Source organism: Barbus barbus (genome assembly GCF_936440315.1).
Source record: "Barbus barbus genome assembly, chromosome: 16".
NCBI lineage: Eukaryota > Metazoa > Chordata > Actinopteri > Cypriniformes > Cyprinidae > Barbus > Barbus barbus.
Genome location: NC_136744.1, coordinates 17,710,808 through 17,727,603, shown reverse-complemented (window position 1 = coordinate 17,727,603; position 16,796 = coordinate 17,710,808). Strand labels below are relative to the sequence as shown.

Below are 16,796 nucleotides of genomic sequence, written 5' to 3'. Positions count from 1 at the left end.
TCATCTCAGCGTTGACTTTGTGCTCCGTTGTTCATTGGAGCTACTGCAACTAAAGGTCATTGTGTTCTGCAAGTTTGAAAGGTGAATTTGACATCTTAATATTGAGATAAGAAGAGTGCATGTTTAATTCAACCTTCTTTCCTTTTTTTGATTAGAATTCACATCCTTTTTCAAGCCTTTTGGAATTACAATGTGCCTTTTTCCAGTTACACTTTTAGAAAAGAAAAAAAGAGATTTTAGCTTTAGAGTTTCATAAGAAAGCTCACATTGCTGTATCTGTGCTATTTGCGATGTGTCTTTAATCAGAACTTTCAGTATAAATTCAAACATTTCTTGTGAAATTTCTTTAACAACAACTTATTTGAGCTGAGCTATTAGCCTTAACTCATACTGTTATACTCTCTTTATTTCTGCACATGAAATTTTGGCACATGAAATTGAAAAATCATACAGTATATCATTTTTATTGTAATATTTTTAGAAGCCTGTTATTTGTCATTAGTGTTTTCGTAATTGATCATGCCATTAAAAATAGCCCTTGATATATGGATGGATGGATATTTTATTCTTCCTAAGAAATTTGAGTGCATTCATAAATGATAATCCAGCTAAACTGAATAACATATTAATGCCATTTTATTCAAATAAATAAAAAATATTTATCTGACTTTCTGTAATTCTCAGTTACGTTGAATATTACAACCTCAGATGATGGTGTCGAAATTTTTTATAAATGTTTCCCACATATGTGTAATTTAAGTGTAGAAATGTTTAGATACATAGCTGTTTTTGCACTTTTTGTATATTGTGTAATTGTAATTTTCTTATTTTAATACCAAAAAAAGTTATACCGGTAATAAATGCAATAATAAATGTATTGTATTGCATTGTATTGAACTCTTAAGTCTCATTGGCTGTGAAAAAGCAACCAATTTAGTTGTTTAATTGGAACATCTTGCAGTCACATCTTGTCACTCCTGTGCCAGAGCTTGTCTTTTACCTTTATCTTTGACCCACAGTATGTTCACTGGTGACAGTGTTGAGGAACAGGAGAGCAGTAGGGGTGCACAGGGGGAGGGAGACAGGGGTTAGGACTGGGGCAGGTGTTCAGATCATCTCGTTGTCTTTCTCTGGGGCACGTTCTGCATGGATGGTCGTGCATTCATCACATTCCGTAGGTAGCATATTCTTTTAACTCTACATGCAGGTTGCTTGTTTTAATATACGTCACATGATGTCGTCATGGCGGAGGAGTCTGTGAGGAAGACCCCTTTAGCGTAAGTAAAGCTCTGGATAGATTCATGCTTGAGACCTCAGTGCTGTTTGGACGGGAAAATGCTGGATATGGGTTGTATGTATATGTCATGATTTTGTTTAGTAGTCGCTGGTTTGTTTGGAACTTTTTGGAAGACGTTCATGTAGTCTTTAAGCATTCTTCATCTACGTGGTGGAGAGAACATTAGACTGAAAGAAAGACTGAGAATTGGTAGTGGAGTTGTTTCACTGTAGATTTTTATATCTCTATCCTTTGAAATATCACGATACTGTCTTCAATTACTGTATTAGCTTCAGAATAAGTGTTTACTAGCAACATATTTTCCAAGTAAATACATACCTTGAAGTTGGAGTTGAGATTTCGTCATGTGCACATGGTCAGTCAGGGCTATATTGTTTGGTTCTGTTCTGTGTGATGATTTTTTTTTGAGAAAACGGTAACGATTGAACTTACTGTGAAAATTGGTCAGTTTGTTAAAAAAAAAACATTGACAAATTAATCCGATCTGAATAAATATGGGGCATTAAAAATCAAATTAGAGTATCATGTCATCAAGTCAAAATTTCTGATATGTCAAATTTGTTGGTAGATGATAGATAAAAATGTTAAATCTGCTTGTTAAAGTTGAGGGATTATGTTAAAAAGTTGAGTTTGTTGGTAAATGTTGAGGGTTATTGGGTTAAAATGTTACAGATGTTACAAAACTGTACAATTATTCATTTGAAGGATAATTTGGTTAAAATGTCACAAAAATACAAAAATATTAAATTATTAATTTGAGGGATTATTATGTGAAACTGTTACAAATGTTACAAAATTTTTTTGATTTTTTAATTTAAGGGATTATTAGGTTAAATGTACAAATGTTACAAAAATGTCAAATGTTTAATTTAAGGGGATTATTAGGTTAAATGTTACAAAAGTTACAAAAATGTAAAATTATTCATTTGAGGGATTATTGGGTTAAAATGTTAAAATGGAGGGATTATTTGGCTAAAATATTACATTTGCTGATAACATGTTAAAATTGAGGGACTATGTTAAATTTACTCATAAGATTGGGAAGCTGTTAGGTAAATATGTTACATAGGCGACTATTGAATTTGGACCTAAAGTTTTTCATGTCCCCTTTCTCTTTCTCCCCTCCCAGTTTGCACCAGCAGTTTGCCAACTACAAGGAGCAGGTGAGGCGGACTGGGCCAGAGCCCCCCCAACAGAGGCAGCAGGGCCAACACAAGGATGACGCCCCCACCTGTGGCATCTGCCACAAGACCAAGTTTGCTGATGGCTGTGGAAACCTGTGCTCCTACTGCCAGACTAAGTTCTGTGCCCGGTGCGGGGGAAGGGTCTCTCTGCGTTCCAATAACGTGAGTACCATCTACATCGTGTGAGTGGCCAGACTGTTTTTCATGCTTCCTTCACCTGCATCTGCACACATTTAAGCAGGGACAGGAAGAGAAGAGCGCTGGGTGGATGAGAGAAAGGTTAATTGGGCATTAGTCAGAGGAGATGATGCTGCTGGTCACCGGAGGGGTCACTACACACCCACGCTGGGATGCCTGAGTTGGTGCTGAGTCTCCACAGGGGCAGCCGTACCACACAAAGAGAAGCACCTGAAATGGTGGCCCACCTCCTGGAGTGTGATATTTACCTTCGCTTTCTATTCCTTCTACTGAGTCCAGAGCGCTAATTAGTGTTCAGTCATAATGAGTGCAGTGTAGGGAGTCAACAGGAGAGCATTAGCTCACCGACAGGGGCAGTAGAGTAGGGAGTGAGGTCAGTGAGGTGGAGATGAGGGTAAATGTAATTAAAGGGGTCATATGATACGATTTCTTGTTTTCCTTTTCTTTAGTGTGTTATGTAGCTGTTTGTGCATGTATAAGACCGGGCTAAAATGCCTCATTAAAACACGCCCCCATATGTCTACGTCATGATGTGGAAATATTTGCGTAATGCCGCCCAAATGTGCAAGCAAGGAAACAGTAGTGTTGATGCAGTCACGTCAGGGAGACGCTGTGTGTTTCTATGCAAAAGCAAAAGCACTTTATTTGGCTTTCCGAAAGTAGATGTAATTAGAAATCATTGTTAAGATTTGTTTACAACAGAACAGCAGAAACCAAATGTTCGAATTTGTTCAATGCATTTTATGGACGACAGTTTCGCAAACCTAGGAGAGTACAAGGCTGGCTGTGCACAAAGGCTATTTCTAAAAAAAAAAGGGTTAATTCCGACTTTGCTATGACAATCTGCCACGTCTGAATCAGCGACTGTAAGTATGTTTTGTTATTAGTTTAAGTATTTGCTATTGACTGTTCAAATGCGGAGCTTTGCGCAGTGTAGAGTAACGCATTATGTGTAGGGATGCATCGATCCGATACTCAGTATCGGTTTCGGCTCCGATACGGTCATTTTCTGCGGATCGGGTATTGTTCAGACGAGACTGATCCAAATCCGATATTCTGCGTATACTATTCTGTTATTGTTGAGCCCCACGAAAGGCACAAAAACATTATAAAGCACCATAGAGTTTTCGTGCACTATATTTCAAGTGTTCTGAAGCTGTTCCATAGTTTAATCTGAGGTACAGATGAATATTTAAGTTGTTAAATTGAAGTTCAGGGAAACTCTTCTCTCCGCTGCGGCTGTAGGGGTGTGCGATATATATCGTCTGCGATAATATCGTAATTGTTGTTTTAGCGATGTGCAATTTGACATTATCAAGTATTTTTTCAAGAACCAATCAAAACACCTCTACAAAGTGCACGCATTCATTTCATGAAGTCTAGACTAGAGCGCGTGCGCATTTAGAGTGTTTCACTGCATGATTCAGTCTAATAAAATGCATTAAGAATGATCACAAAATTCAAAATATGGGGGCAGAAAATGTGTATATATATATATATATATATATATATATATATATATATATATATATATATATATATATATAATTTCATATAGTTAAAATTACACGAAGAGTGCTGTTTTTTGTTCAAAAATAAGCATGATTGTGATATTGATTTTATACAACAGTTCAATAAACAAGAAGTTAATATTTAGAGACTTACGTTTTAGATACCATATCTGTTTTTGCTCCATTTCGCCAACAAAAAATAATTCCAAACAGCTACAGAACTGTTTTACGTCTCTGAACAACATGACGATGTTTAGTTCCTGAATGAATCAACCGTTTAAATTATTCGGCTTTCTTAAAGGTAAAATTGCCCATAAAAGGTAAAAATCAATTTTAAACTTATATGATAAGATTAATTTCTATCACTTATATGTGACACTGACCACACAGAATATGAATCAAAAACTGCAACTGTCCACGGTAGTCAGATATCGGCACAATAACACACTCGGCAAAATATCGTCTAATTATCGTTATCGAAAAAATCCAAAAAAAATCGAGATATTTTTTTTTTCAATTTCGCTGTCTGTCATCCTCCATTCAGCAATCAAACTACGCGTTGTGTTCGGTTACTACAGTCAAACTCTCTTCAAGAGAGCACAGTAACTGAGGTTTAAAACTGTTAAAAGAAAAGGATCAATAAACTAACGCACAGATTTAATACACTATGCATCGATATCTTTTTCCTTTGTTCTTTGAACTTTTCTATGCAGACTCGGAAGGCTGTGATTCTGCGCGCTGTGACTCCATGTTGCTTCAAGCGCATCATTCTGCGCACGGGATGCGCATACACGCTTTGTGCCGCTCTGCATTGGAGCCTTTCGTTTTTTAATACTTTTGCGTAATAAAAGATTATTAATAGTCTTTTATGTTCTGTCCTATCTATCATATGTTGCTGCCTTCATTGCTGTGCTACATATTTAAAATAAATGTCTTTTAATTTTTTAGTATATATTTATAAATGTAAAAATGTATTTGCTTTTTTAATGAATGTATTTTACAACAATACAAAGAGCAATGTGTACCATTTTACCAGATTTAGTCCTACACTTATTCACTTTTATTTGTAAATAAAAATGTTTCACTAGGTTTTATAAAATTATTGTGCACCCATAAATTTTCTAGAGTCTCTTTTGCTGCTGAATTATCCACTAACCTAGTTTATAATAGTATTTTTGTCATATATTACGAGTATATGTTTTCATTTGTTATTTTTCATTAAAATGGAGTTATCTATATGTAGTAGATTGTGTTTAACACACAAAAGAGTGACGATCAGGTCAGCACAGAGAAGTATAGAAATTCTACATCTATTTAAAGAAAAAACTGCACTGTATCGGATTGGATCGTTATTGGATATTGGATCGGATCGGTTCTGAAAAAATGGTATCGTTGCATCCCTAGTCGTGTGTGTGAAAGAGAGAAAGAGAGACAGGGTCACATCACAGTGGAGTCGGCTGTCTTAACCACGGCTTGTGTACTGCAAATATATACGAGCATCATCACTATGTCTGTCACACGACTCTGTTCCCCTCTCGGGCTTGAACTGATGGTAAAACTAAGGACATTATTTACTGTCTTTATATTTACTCTGAAAGCTGAAGTTCGTGATTATGGTAAGGGACGTTATGCGCTTGTGGTGTTCGGCCAATCACAATGCACTGTGTCAGCTGGCCAATCAGAGCAGACTGCACATGTCAGAAGGAGGGGCTTTGTAGAAAATGAGGCGTTTGAGAGAGGCGGGGCATAGAGGAACTACAGTAATGTACAGTATTTGAAAAATAATGTGCTTTTTGAACATTAAAGCAAGTCAAAAGCAAGTCATGTTCTGTTACAGCAAATGCACAAAATTAAAGATCTTTAATAGCATCATATGACCCCTTTAATAACACACTGATTTAGTTACAGATGTATCCATCTGGACATTTGAAGTAAATATATACATTTTTATAGCTACTCAACTCAACAAAGCCAGGCCATTTGTAGTGTAGCTATTGTCTACGGCTGCCAATGGCAAGTGAATTGAGACATTTTTTATTGGCAGTCAGTGTATCCTATCAGGCATTTTTTATTTACATTTTTGAATTTGTTAATAATGAATGATTTTTACAGTGACTACTAAATAATATTAATGTCATGAATAATGCTATTGTTTTTTATGAAGAATAAACAATGTATTGGCACAGTATTAGTTATCAGTATTAGAAATTTTATAGATTTTTGGTAGTTGTCGAAACTGGATATTTAACTGTACATACTCATTCCCCCTATTTTATATTTAAATGACCTTTGCCATCATCGAAATGCTCACTTTGTTCATCTTTAAAATGCTAATACTTTAATTACACTGTTAAATAAAATCTTTAGCAAATGTCAAAATTAATATCTAGAGTGAATTCAGGTAAATTGGGCAACTTTTTGCTATTGAGAAGACTAGGAAAATATTGCCCAATTATCCCAAAATGAATCTTATTTTAAATTTTGCATTCTAATGATGCTGTGCCTAAATTTAGTTTAAAATGCTTTTAGTATTTTAAAATCATTAACATTAAAATATTTTCTAGGGTTTTATTTTTCATTTATTTAGACAAAATATAATTTTTATGTATCTACCATTTATTGGTTATTGGCTTAAAATATTTATCTGCTTATTGGCATCAGCCAGAATTTGAATTTCATTACATTCATGATTTTAATAAGTACATTTTCCACTGAGATTATGATTTAATTCATGTCAGCTAGGATCTGATTGTTGCTTTTCTATTGAGATGTAACCCCTGACGTAACTCCCAAAGCTGATTTTTACTTACATTTGGCACTTCATGAGGTTTAATTTTGGTTTAGATGTGAGAAAGATGTCTAGAAGGCTGTTCAGAAGCTTTTGTCTGTGTCTGAGAAGGTAGGAGAAATCCTATATGTGATGCAATGGAAGTGAAGTCTCTGTTGGTAGTGGATGGGTGCTGCCCTGAGGTTAGTTTTGCTGAAATGAGCGCATGTTGTTTCTCGGAGCCATTTGGCGTGTGCTATTAATGAGAGTGGCAGTCTTGATAATGGAGTCGCTAGATGCCTGTAGGTTGAACATAGAGAGCTACACCTACTCAATCTGGTAGACTGGAAACAGTTGCTAAAAGCGATGAAATACACTTAATAGCTCCATTGCTATGAGTAGCCTGAGCTGATCCAGAGTGAACAGACTCGAAAAAGTTCAATGAAACTGTTACAAAAATCACAAATGCCCCACCCAGTGCACTACATTTATATTTTAGCAGAATAAACAGTAACAAAACAGTATCATGGTTTTCACAAAATATTAAACGGCACAATTGTTTTCAACATTGATAATAATAAGAAAAATTTCATGAGCACCAAATCAGAATATAAGAATGATTTCTGAAGGATCATGTGACACTGAAGCTGCTGAAAATTCATCTTTGTCATCACAGGAATGTATTACATTTAAAAATATATTCAGTTATTTTAATTTTGAATAATATTACAGATATCCCTTTATTTTGTTCAAGTAAATACAACTTTGGTGAGCATAAGAGACTTTCAAAAACATGAAAAAATCTTACCAACCTCAAACTTTCAAATGGTAGTGTTTATATGCACAATTACATTTATTTAAAAATGCCAAATATATATTTTTAAAGAAATGTAATAAACTCCCAGCCACAAACTAGACACAATAAAAAGTGCAAACTGCAATTAAAATCAGAATTAAATAGAGTAAATTGAACTAAACAAGGCAGCTGGCTGTAACATGATGTTTTTTTAAATCCCTAATTTGCATGAAATTTAACCAAAAGTCGACCAATCCTCTTCCTCCATGCCAGTTGATAGTGAAGTGTCTAAATTGATGTGTCCTGCAGTGTGACTCTCTGAATGGATTCTTCATTAACTGGCTGTCATAGGTGTTTGACTGCCATTTAAAGGGTCCTATTATGCTTTTTCACTTTTTGAATTTTAGTCAGTGTGTAGTGTGTATGTTTGTATCTACAAAGTTACAAATCTCAAAGTCCACTCCAAAGGGAGATATTTCGTTTAAAAAAAAATCCCTTTTCAAGAACTACAGCGAACTGCTCGTTTGGACTACAAAGTTGTTTTCCTGTATTTGTGACATCACAAAAATAAATCCTGCCTACAGAAATTTGAATGGTTGGGGGCTGAGGAGCACTGCACGTTTCAAAATCGAAACCCAGTGCGGGTGTATTAATATAACTGTATTTCTGATGGAAACCAATTATTTTCAGAAAATTTTGGATGTCATTTTCATTTAATTGTGCATATAATGTCTGATAAAGCAGCGTTTGTGAGCAGAGCTCTGTTTTGTGTACAGCGTTACCGGGGAAACCTCGCTCTCTCCTGCTCCAACAGCACCTCCTGCTGGCAGAGAATTCATTTGCATATACATGCGGCCACAAATAGTGTAAGTCTGTGGGACTATGGTAATAAATTCAACTGTATAACAGTTTCACTGCAATTCATGTTATAATGTTAGAATTAAAGAACAATAAACATAATAAATATTACCGTTGCACTTATCAGTTCATAGTCAATGCAGTTATTTTTAAGCTGTTGTTGACATCCCATCTAAAACGTGATTTAAACAAAAAAACAAAAACAAAACAACAATGTTACCACTTTAATATGTCTTGCAATATCCGTGCGTGCAAAGGTTCTGCACGATCCTCTTGTTCAATATTCTCAGGGTCTGAATTGATATAGCAATATTGACGAACTTGCTGTTTTGGCAAGGGGCGGGGCAATACTGAAAACGCCATCTAAGCTGTTCACCAATCACAACGCACCGGGACAGCTAACCAATCACAACACATTTCGTTTTTTGGAAGGCGGGCCTTCGTCAAACCCGGAACTAATCGAGCTGTTTGTGTCAGGCTGGGGAGAAAGGTATTATAATAATGTAAATTATGTGAAAAATAATGCAATTTTCGAATCACCAAGCATGAGAGCATGTAGTAAGTTACACCCCCAAAACAAAATCAAGACTTTGTAAAAGAGCATAACATGACCCCTTTAATGAAAGTTCCATATATATAGAGAATGGAAGAGATATAAAAAGTCACAATTACCTTTTTAATTTTTTATTCAGTGGCGGAAACCATGACAAAGTGGCTTCCATACCTCATCGCTTTTAGGACACACTCAAAGAGGAAAATACCGTGGCAGGTGTCGTTGTAAAAGTATGCACATTCATTCCTACCTTAGGCTATTTGTAAATGAAATTCATCTCCAATCCTTCTTCTATCGTTTCAGGTTTATCCATAGTTATTCGAATGCTAGAAAACAGCTGATTTTCCAAGTAAACCCCGCTAAATAATGTTTACACGTAGTTAAGTTATGATAGGCTGTGTAATATTCAGAGTGTGGGGAGATGGGGGATTTCCCCGGTCTATATGTCTCTACATCAACTGAATTCATTTTTTGAATTTTTTATTATTATTTATTTTTTTATTCCCAGTGAATAGGAGTTAAAACTCCCACCCAGATGACAATAATAGACCAAAATAACATGCAAAATAACAATAAATAAATAAATAATAATACAAATTATATCTTTAAAATATTGCCAAGTAACGTTGCAACCAACAATAAAATCAGAGAAGGACTTTAACTGTAAGCGACACAAGTATACGGAAAACAAAGCTATTGTTTCCTAGTTTTTCCTGATGTTTGTTATTATTTCAAATTTTATGTAAATTTTTATAAACTTTTAAAAAAAAATTTATTTACTTCTTAGGCATGTTGACAATAACGTCTTCAACAATGTCTATGACCAGATATGCTTTTAGTGGACTTTCAAAATTTGCTTTGCTTGAGAAAGCATGAAAATATACAGTTATGATGTTTTTTACATGATGAGTACATATCAGTTTTACCTGCACCTCTCAGGTTTGCCCTGTGGGTGGCAACATACCTGCAAATTTACACTACCGTGATCTGTCCTGAAATAATAGCAAAGAAAAAGTGAATAAATCCACAATATAATGTAAAACATTCCAAGAAATGTTTGTTTTGCAACTGGAAAATGCCATTTCTATTTTGACACATTTTGATGCTCCTAATGCCAGTCTAGAGCTGTTTTTGTGTTTATTATTCTAGTATGCATCTGAATGTTTTGTTTTTTGTTTTTTTTTCATATCTGATTGTCATTTCATACTTCTCTCTCTTGTTCTTCTTCTCCCCCACCCACCATCCTGTTTCTGTCTGTGACGCTGGAGAAGAAAGAGGACAAAGTGGTTAGCATTTTCTATTCTCTTTTTGTCACTGAGAGTGTGAATGCTGATCTGAAAGTGTTCTTTTCCTCACTCCCTTCATTCACATATACAAGCTCTTCAGTACATGTATTTTTTTAGTTTCACTCTGTTAATTCATTGCACTGTTGTGTTTATGTTTATATTATGTGAGCTTCTTTATGGATTATTTTCATACAGTATATGCTACCTGCACAACACACAGATTTACAAAAGTTTTATGTGTATACAGTATGTGTTTTTGTGGATTTCCCTGAATAATTATGTAATTTGAGTGATGCATCCATACACACCCAAAATACAGATGGATGTCACTGCAAATAGATACAATAGCTGATGAAAATTCAGCTTTGTCATTACAGGAATAAATTACAAACATATTAAATTAAAATGAAAACAAACATATTGAAATCTTTAAAAAAATTACAACATAATTGTAATAATATTTCACAATTGCTTTATATTTGATTTTTTTAAATCAAATTATGAGCTTGTTGACCACTTTCAAGCTTCGTGTATTTTATTTATTTATTTTTGTTTGTTTGGTATGCAGTGAGCACTTCATGTAACATTTAGTACAATTACCACATGCAGAAGCCTCCTTTAAATATGGACGTGTCTAACTTATGTATACAGTTCTTGTTAGTTCATTTCTTTAAAAGTTTCTTTAAAATATTTTTTAAAGAAATGTAAAAAACTCCCAGCCACAAACTGGACACAATACAAAGTGCAAAGTGCAATTAAAATCTGAATAAAATACAGTAAATTGAACTAAACAAGGCAGCAGGCTGTAACATGATTCAAGCTTCGTGTATATTTCTTATTTATTTGTTAGTTTGTTTGTCTCTTTTCTTAAAGCCACTTCACTAATTTGTGAAGCTCAGTTATCTTTTGCTGCACATCAGAAATATATTCTTTGGTTTTTCTCATTGTGATGGATTATTAAGGGAATTTGTGCTTTGTTTTCCCTCCTATTTATATTTCTGTGAAACAGGAAGCCATGGCTGGATAATTTCATATTCATAATCACCCTGGAGTGCTCAAAATTGTAAATATGAATGGGAATATACTTCAGAGATATTTTACTCATAAGAATATCTAGGGGTACCAATAATTGTGCCCAATGTGTATTTGAGAAAAACATTTTTTCATAGTGAGATTTTCCCCCGTTTTCAATTGTTTTATTTCAATGAAAGGTTAGATTTTTGTGATTTCTTTTTTAAATAATAGATCAAAAGGATTAAAAATGCAGGTTTATTTTCAGAGCCGCCTTTGATCATATTTACCAAGGGTGCCAATAATTCTGACCACGACTGTATGTATACAGTTCTTGTTAGTTAATCACCCACAATGCACCCATGTAGTGCAGTATGTTAGATTCCACAAGGAAAATAGCACCCTTTATTTGTGATTCTAGTAAATAAGGGCCAGAGAATGTGTTTGATGAATGCATGTCCTGCTTGGCCTGCTATACTGTTAAAATGAACATGCACTGTGTCTTCTCCCATGGCGCTGCATTCGTTAATCAGAACAGTGCCATACACTTCAGTGCTGCAAAAAGATGCCTGTAAAATGCAATCCAGAGCTCATTATCAACTCAATCCGAGCAGCCGAATCCTTACCCATCTTCAAGAAACGGCTAAAAACTCATCTGTTACATCTTTACTTGACCCTCTAACTCTAGCACTCTCTGTTCTAATTTAATTTTATCTATATGTCTTTTTATTTAAAAAAATAAAATAAAAAATAAATAATAATAATAATTATCTGTACTGCATTAGGCTAATCAAGACTTGCAATAGCACTTGCACGTTGTCGCTCTTTTGTTGGTTTTGATAGCTTCTTATGTCCTCATTTGCAAGTCACTTTGGATAAAAGCGTCTGCTAAATGACTAAATAAATAAATAAATTATCCCAATGATTACCAGGCCTCTTGGTAATATCTGTTTTCTTCTTTAGCCAAGCGTTTCATTCTGAGTGCTGCTGTTTTTAAAGTCGGATTTTTTTCCCTAGGCAGTACACTCTCCTCTCGGTCTCTTGTTCTTTCTTTCTTTTCCAAAGATCCATTTTAGACTATATGGTCAACCGGGCTGGGCTTTGGAGCTGGGTAGATTTTAACACCAGAACTTCTGTGATACTGGAAAACACCAGCGATGTGTCATTCCACTGCCCACCTCCTCAAAGCGGCACTGTGAAATGATTAATATTGCTCTTTCTCCTCTTCCTTTGCATCTGGTTTGTGGATATTTTATTGACAGGCACGTTAGACGTAATGTTTTTCGATGAGAACCAGTGCTGTCTTTGTATCACTCTTAAAAATTAAGGTTCTTTTTTGGCATCAGTGGTTCCGTGAAGAACCTTTAACATCCATGGAACCTTTTCATGGCACAGAAGGTTCTTAGTAGTGGAAAAGGTTCTTTAGATATTAAAATAATAATATTGTTAATATATTTTTACACTAAAAAAGATGGTTCTTATAAGACTGTTTAGAGAGAGGTTCTCTGGGGAAACTAAAAATAGTTCTTCTAAACCTTTTGAACCTTTATTTATTTTTTAATTATTATTTGGAATCCATTTTTATTTTTATATTTTCCATTTTCATTTAAATTTGTTTTAGTTTTTTTTTCAAAATATTTTTAAAATAAAAAATTAATTAAAATAAATTATTATTTTTTCATATTTTAGTTTTTTTCTATATAGTTGTATTCATTTTTATTTCAGGGTTAGTTATTTTAATACATCCAGTTAAACTACATTAAAATAAGAATGTTGCCTTGGCCAGCTAAAAAAATTAAAATAGTAATTTTTTATGTTGTAGGTTTAGTTAACTAAAATAACTCTGGTGAGAACGACTCTTTTTTTTTTTTTTTTTTTTTTTAAACAGCCTTTGGTCAGGCCTCATATAGGACTTTATGTAGTGAAAATACGAGACACAGATCCAGTGGGTATTTGGACTTGAGTTCAGGTCTACAGAGATGAGTATAATGTGACAATGAATGGCTGGTGGTACCATGGGATGCATTGTATTCATAGACCTCATCGGTCTGCTTAATTCAGAGAAGGCCTGGGCCCGTATTCATGAAGAATTTTAGTGCTAAGAGTTGCTCCTAGTAACAAAATTCTAAGAACATTTTTAGAACTGTGGGTGTTTCCTCTTAAAATTAAAGAAAAGATCCTAGTAAAGAAAAAAGTAATTCAGAAAGCATCTTAACCCTTAAAAGAGGTCTTAAGGTCCAAAATTGTTAGGAGTACAAACGAGGACTTTTAAGGGGCTTAAGAGTTTCTTTAGCAGTGGAGAAAATGGACGAAACATGAAGAGGGAGAAGAAATGTGTTGCACACAATGCATGACAGTGAGTTAATAAGACGCTACACATTAGATCGTGCAGGGATCATGTTTGTGACTGATCTTATTGGAGACATGCTAACAACTGCGATGAAATGCCATAGCGCCAGAAATGGACAATCACTACATTAACATATTTGGCAACTGGAAAAATGCAACTATGCAGCAGTGATGATTTGGGTCTGTTACAGCACTTATTAGGCTATGTCTCTGTTCATTTCCTATAAAACACGGTAAGTATGACAGCATGGTAAATAAAAAATTAAGAATATATATACATATATAATGTGTGTGTGTGTGTGTGTGTGTGGTGTGTGTGAAAAAAAGAGAGAAAGAGCGAGAGGAAAAATTCCGCCTGTAATTTCAAAGGAAAGGCTTATAATATACCCTACTCTTAAAAGTGCTCTTTTATTTCCTTCTTGACAACCAACCAATCACAGTCTTCAAAAGACTGTGTCATAGCTAGCAACGGGCCCCGCCTCCTCACTAAGATAAAAGTTTTTGTCTTTTCCTCGCTCAGAGTTGCTCTCAGATTGGTCCTGAATCACTCTTAAGCTAAGACTCATAGTTAGAAATTTTTAAGCTAAAATAGGAGCTCTCTGAGAGGATTCTTAGAATCTTTATGAATACGGGCCCTGATGTTTGGAGAGGGAGTAGAGCTAAACTTATCACCGTATCGATCCGCAGATGGCTTGTCAAGCGTGAGATGTATGTCTCAGTGACGAAAGACTGAAAGTTGGTTTTGTAACATCAGCAGGGAGATGAAATAGATTATTTACTTATTGATCCAGTATTTAACGTTAGGAATGGTCTTTGTACGAGGGACGGGTGAAGAAGTGTTTTGAGAGAGGGCTGGTGGGTGAGCGTCTCCAGGCGCTGATGTACTGGCTCATTAGACGGAATGGACAGTAATGTCTTTTGTGGCAGTCTTTCATCCTTATCCGGGATTTATAACATGCTGAATTATGGGTCTAGCTCTGCCTGTTGCTGCCCCAATTCATCAAGCTGTCGGAGGTGGAAGCGTGAAGTGCGTTCTCCCTTTTCCTCCACTCACAGAACTCAAGCACTCCATTTATCCACCCCGTTTGCGTGGACCTGACATCAGCGGACAACCCTGCCTGTCCGCATCTTACCGAGCGATGGAAATGGAATGATATTAACAAGACGGAGGAAGAGGCGGAGTCTGATAATGAAAGACAGGCCTTTGGCTGCTAGTCAAACAGAGCCAACTGGTGTCAGATGATAAATTGCTAAGAAGCTCAGCAGTTGTTTAGCATTTATGTGAATTAAAGGATACTTAAAAAAAAAAAATTAAGTTTTCAGTTGGTTCCCAACTCAGTACCAAAACTGGAATACAAAAATACTATTAAAGTTTTAAAAAATTTATATTTAATTGTTTAATTTTATCTCTATAGAAACTTTTGATGTTAACAAGTAGAGAGATTTAAGACTTTGTAAAATAAGTCTCTTAAGCGCACCAAATGCCCAATTTTTTTTGTCGAACAGCAGAAACAGTAATATTGTGAAATATTATTAAATTACCTGTTTCCCATTTTATTTTATATTTTAATGTAATTTTTTCCTGTGATGGCAAAGCTGAATTTTCAGCAGCCATTTATCCAGTCTTTAAAGTCACACAATATAATGCATACTTGCTGAATAAAAATATTAATTTCCTCCAAAAAAAAAAAAACCTACTGACCCTAAACTTTTAAACAGCAGTATTCATTTTCTCTTGTCTTTTAGAAGTGTATTTGTTTTGCTATACTAACTATGCTTTTTATTTTATTTTATTTGATTTCATTTATTTGATTTTATTATTTGATTTTAGTGCTGTTTTTACTCCAAAAGAACTGACCTGTGATCTTTTTGTTTGCGACCCACCAGATCCACGGCTGTTGAGTGTGTTCAGTGGTTTGTGGCTTACACAGAGAAACCATGCAAACTAGTGTAGAATCGGATTTTCGACTGAGAGTAATTTATTAGCAGAGTTATTGAGAGCCTGGAGTGCAGGAGTTTTGTTTCAGTGAGCTGTGATGCTAGGTGGAGAAGAGATTTTCCTGATGAGTCTTCTGGGGTTCTAGATTCGTTTACAGCAAACATCTTTTGCCTGGACATTCTGGTACTGTTCCACAAGAGCTGAGACTGGGTGTCATTTTTCTTGCATCACAAAAGCATTGACAGTTTTACACAAACAAAAATAAACCGTCTTGTGAGGAGATGACTGAAAAACAGTGTCTATTACATTCTCTTAATCTTGCATTGAAAGGGTGGAGAGGGGTGAGTGCTTTAGTGTAATCTAGGACACGCTTGGATTGGATAACACATGCCCACACATAAAGCACACATGGTAGATGGCAGAAGTTCATTTTTTGTGGATAATCCACTAAAGAAAGTGAAGAATGCCACTGACATTTTAGAAAAGTGTTTAGTAGTGTTAATATAAGTTTATTGTCCTGTTATTTATATACGTAAACAACGTATGCTGTTCTGTGTCAGCATGGGCATGTGTCAGCAGCACCATACGCAGATACGCTGTTTACATTTTATATGCTTTGATCTGAATGTAAACAACATATCCGCCTACATACGTTGTATACGTTGTTTACGTATGTGATACTGTCTCCAAAATGGCTCTATAGGGTGACGCGGAGGAGATGAATTGTTGAATAAAGTTTTCTTTGCGCACAAAAATTATTCTTGTAGCTTTGTAAAATTACAGTTGAACCACTGATGTCACATGGATTATTTTAACAATCTCCTTGCTACGTTTCTGAGCCTTGATCGTGTAAGGATCCTTGCTGTCTATGGGAAGGTCAGAGAGCTCTCGGAATGCATCAAAAATATCTTAATTTGTGTTCTGAAGATGAATGAAGGTCTTGCAGGTTTGGAACGACATGAGGGTGATAAATAACTCTAAATATTTTACTTAAAACATTCCTCAGACACTTATTCAGTTATTTATAATATACGTTGTTCAAAAAAA

General features: G+C 35.1%; 1 protein-coding gene across 1 annotated transcript in view; it reads left to right on the top strand.

Moving 5' to 3' along the window:
- LOC306882270 (regulating synaptic membrane exocytosis protein 1-like) overlaps positions 1-16,796 on the top strand; it is a 78,848-nt gene that overhangs the window by 22,644 nt on the left and 39,408 nt on the right. The window contains 1 exon segment of the mRNA XM_079436784.1: positions 2,427-2,643. Within this exon segment, the coding sequence (XP_079292910.1) occupies positions 2,427-2,643 (217 nt within the window).